Source organism: Gadus chalcogrammus, chromosome 11 (assembly GCF_026213295.1).
Source record: "Gadus chalcogrammus isolate NIFS_2021 chromosome 11, NIFS_Gcha_1.0, whole genome shotgun sequence".
Taxonomy (NCBI): domain Eukaryota; kingdom Metazoa; phylum Chordata; class Actinopteri; order Gadiformes; family Gadidae; genus Gadus; species Gadus chalcogrammus.
The window spans coordinates 8585683-8589949 of NC_079422.1; the positions used below are offsets into that span (position 1 = coordinate 8585683).

A 4267-nucleotide genomic window follows, 5' to 3' on the forward strand; every position below is an offset into this window, starting at 1 on the left:
TCAATTTATTATTGAATACATATATAATGTATTACCAGAGGGTTCTGATCAATTAAAAATTATAAGCAACTACATTTATTGGATTTTTTGGCGGGTCATATGTGGGGTTTACATTTATCAGAACTTTTTAAATATGACATAGGTGCCATTAATTCCACAACAACTATGGCGGATGTTACGTTCCAATGCTGCCGCCTCATCAATACGCGACGTCCTTTAGCAATTTACGTCATTTCAGGCTGTTCGTTTTGTTGTGGACACAGCAATAGCAGCAGTAACGGTATGGAGAACAAGGTTGAAATGGATAGTCTGGAAATGCGGATTCAGGAGTTGGAGAGTTCTATTTACGGTGAACGGCGGAATAAAGGTGGAAAAGTCGTAAAGGTTAGTCCAGGCAGTTTACAGGGGATGTCAAGCAGACATACATTTTATGTTAGCTATGGCAAGCTAACAGCAGAGAGCTTGCTTTGCTGTCAGTGAACGCCCTTTTTAATTATCATTACTCTCCATCTGCTAATCATGTTCTATAAACGATTAGTAGACACCCAGTATTAAATAAATAAAAACAGGACTGGTGTTTCGTCAAGTGCTTAGTGTTATGTTTTTCTTTTTTGCCTTTATTGTAGTGCACGGAGTCTCTGTCGAGGATCCAAGCAGCTCTGGCAAACACTGCCAACAAGAGAGAGCGCGTGAAGATCTTGCACAAGAAGAGTGAGTTTAAGAACATGCGTGGCAATGGATTGGAGCTGATCAATAGAGCACATTGTTCATATAGAGGCCTTCTTGTCTTAACTCACTAGGAAGTATTTGTACGAGTTTGTAGGCACTGTATTTGTTAGCATTCTCTAGTTTACATGAAAGCAATGTGCTAATTCAGTGTCTGCTATTTGAAACTGGGCTACTCCAATGGAAAGGGACCGTTTCGTAAGGGCAGTTCAACAATTTATGTGAAGTACAAGTTGAAATAAAGGCATTGATAAAATAAATACAAAATTAAGCAAACTTTTAGTAAATGATATCATTCTGGAATCTAATGAAGGGATACAGCTAAGCACTTTCTTCTATGATGGGTCGCAAACTCCCAAACTCAGACAGTGTGATAAATTCTGTTGTTATGCTCTAGTTGAGGACCTGTTGAAATACCTGGACCCTCAGTTCACGGACCACATCACGGTGCCAGATGCCATGAAGCTGGAGTTCATCCTAGCAGGTGAGAAACAAGATAATTTATACATTTTTATTAGAAAAATGTCTATGGCCTTGACATTACCATTGTATTTGGCGAGGCATGTAAACTTTGGTAACAACATTTCTGACACATTTCTGGCACTCTTAATAATGTCATTGTTTTGTTTTGTTTTTGCTTTTCATCCACAGAGGAGGACTTCCTGCTCTCACAGGCTGCTCTGCTAGAGCAGGTCAGCAGCCTACAGCCCCTGCTGGACAGCAACTACATCCGGGGTGAGGCTCTTACCAAAGATAACAGTGAAGGACCTTCCTCCTAACCCATTGTTACAATGGTTCTATGCTTGGTGTTCCATGGGTTTATCCCTGTTTGCGTTTGTTAATCACAGATGTACCAGAGCATGCCACCAAACTACAGCGGCTGTCACAGCTTCATATCAAACAACAGGTACAACTGTCCAATCCTTTTTTAAATCTCACTCTACCTCTATCTCGTATGCATTCTTCTAGAAGCATAGGCTCTGTTCAGACTTAGTAATATTACTACACTTATGTCTGTTCTAATTATTAGACCTTGCGTTACAATTGCTTCCTTTGTGTGTTCCTCTCCGCCAGGACCAGACTGATGCTCAATCCCTTGAGGTAAAGAGGCTCTTTGAGGAGTACAACAAAATGGTAAGTATTACTGTTTTGTAAGAAAACATTTTTGTTTAGCCTCCTAGTCATGCATATTAGGCTGAGTTTAGACTTGGATCCAATGGAAGGGCTTAAGTGCTACTACAAACTACATATAGTCATTATGCGAACCAATTCTAAAGACATTTGTATTATAGTTCAGGTCAAATACTCCATTGTCGCATTGTGTTGTTAGGACTAGAAAGAATGGAACACGTTTTGAACATTCTACAATCGCTTAGCAACTGTCGATCAGTAACTCGGTTTAACCCAATTAGTACGGCTGTTTTTTGACCACTATAACTGATCAGACCTTGCAACTGAAACCCTGGAACTATTTGTTGACATTTAAATGTAACCAAAGCAAAATTGCATTAAACTATTTAATTATCAAATGATTGTCTACACCTTTAAATTAAATAAACCAGCATGGGCTGTTTTCAACTGCCACAGGGCCCATAAATAACCCTTTCTCTGTACATTGAGAAAAATCAATGCACAAAGGACGTTGTCATCATTAATGACTGCAAGTAGTGAGTTGGTCCCAGACTACACTATTTTTCAATTGTTGCTCTGCGATTTTATTTAGTTGTTCGAGCCATCGGACTCTGAAGTCTGATGGCTGTAGAGCGCCTTGCGTTGATTATTGAGGCAGTGTGGCTCAGCCGAGACTGATATAGCAGACAGAACGTTCATTAGACGCAACGCTGATGGCTCCAGTTGAACTAAGGAGTAAAGATAAAACCATTAAAGCTTATATTTCTGCATCACTTGTTGCTCAGCATATTACTCTCGGTTACTGTATCCTCTGATCCCTTTGCTCTGGTTTGCAGATGTTCCTGTTGTCCAAGCAGTTCACCCAATGGGATGAGACCCTGAGGCAGCTTGAAGAATCCAAGGGGATCCGGCCTGTGGAGTAGAGGATGAACAAGTTCTTAAGAGGACGCTTGTTGTGATGACTGTGGTTATGGGGACCACAGTTAAAACAAGTGTCTTGGACTGCTTGTTCACTGTTCCCCATTTCCCCATTTCCATGCAGACATGTTTTATTATGTTATAATTTAAGCAAAAGGAAAATACATTTAGATTCAGGCACTTGTTCCTAGGTCGTCAAAGGATTATTTTTATTCTTTAGATAGATCACTGAAATGTTTAATGGTATGATATATGGAAATCATCTAAACCAAGGAGACTGTAGTGGAACTGAGTATTTTGGTTAGTAATATTCCCCAATTGAAAGCCATTTGACATGCTAAATGTGTTTTTATATTTATTAACAGCATTGCTGTAGGCTATAAAAGCTTTCTGTTAAGACAGTCACAAGACCTCATTTCTTTCCCTCTTACTCCACTGTGCTTCTCTGCATATTCCTAATTCTGTTCCTTCCAAATTCTAAATCTGTGGATCACACTACAGAAGAGACAATACATATGATTTGTTTATTTTATTTCAACCATTTGGAGAATAAATGTACCCTAGGCCCTCAGATATGTGTTAAGTTTGTGGTCTTTGAATCAGAAAAAGGAAAAATGACAATCAAGTGTTGTGTCTATAGGAAATGTGTATTCATGGGTTTGTGGTGCTCTGTCAGAGTCCAGGTTCATTCAATAATTGTGTGAACCCTAAACACAGATAGAAAAATAATTGCTTTGGGAGTTTAAAAAGCTACATATCTTGCTTTCCTATATCCAGCCACATTCACACAATAGAAAAATTGCTGTGCCTGGAGTGGTTCTTGGCTTTAGTCTCTACGTCCTAGCACACCTTCAACCTATACTACATGATAGCACTACTGCCAGCAAATGACTAACACTAACGCATGATTTAATTTTATTTTTGGTATTTCTCTGCAATATGGTAATACAGTGAACTTTATTGATTTATTGGTCTACTCAATGTATGTTTATTTAAATGGTTATCAGACGTATAGTTAAAGATAATTTGTCCTTCACTTATTTTGTTTCTGCTTTTCAGTTATTCTGAGATAATTGGCTTAATTCACCACCACTCTTTGCCGTACAGACTTCATATTATATTTTGGACCTCTACTGAAATAATTGATGGTGCTGTCTATCTGCTGCAGGGGTCAGAAAAAAACTAAATCATAACAAAAATGTCCTTTTAATTTAATTTGGTCCAATCAGTGTATCCAGCATCTGTTTGTGTTGGGGGCCGTTGCCATGGAAGTGGTCCGTACCATTTTCATCCCGATCTTTCTTCCGGACATTTTAGAATCATTCTTTACGAACATATTTTCAAAGCCGTTATTTTATTCCCAAATAATTGATTTTAGATGTTTTTAATACGTTTAATCTTTTCAGATTAATCTATCGGACTGTAGAGAAACGTCAGTGTCACCCCGTTTAACTTGGAAATGGTAAAGTCATGTTATAGGCGCACATCTCCA

The 4267-nt window shown here is 38.6% G+C and overlaps 1 protein-coding gene across 1 annotated transcript; it reads left to right on the top strand.

The window, feature by feature from the left end:
• The first annotated feature begins 219 nt into the window (after nucleotides 1–219).
• Nucleotides 220–3826, top strand: dctn3 (dynactin 3 (p22)). Its single transcript, XM_056601289.1, has 7 exons — nucleotides 220–384; nucleotides 627–711; nucleotides 1124–1210; nucleotides 1378–1461; nucleotides 1575–1633; nucleotides 1801–1860; nucleotides 2694–3826. The coding sequence occupies exons 1-7, from the start codon at nucleotides 283–285 to the stop codon at nucleotides 2778–2780; spliced, it is 564 nt and encodes a 187-aa protein (XP_056457264.1). The 5' UTR covers nucleotides 220–282; the 3' UTR covers nucleotides 2781–3826.
• Nucleotides 3827–4267: the final 441 nt, after the last annotated feature.

Coding starts and splice junctions, on each gene's coding strand:
- dctn3 (XM_056601289.1), top strand. CDS start 283: ATGGAGAACAAGGTTGAAATGGATAGTCTGGAAATGCGGATTCAGGAG. Junction 1,462..1,574: donor GGACAGCAACTACATCCGGG/GTGAGGCTCTTA, acceptor TGTTAATCACAG/ATGTACCAGAGCATGCCACC. Junction 1,861..2,693: donor TTGAGGAGTACAACAAAATG/GTAAGTATTACT, acceptor TCTGGTTTGCAG/ATGTTCCTGTTGTCCAAGCA.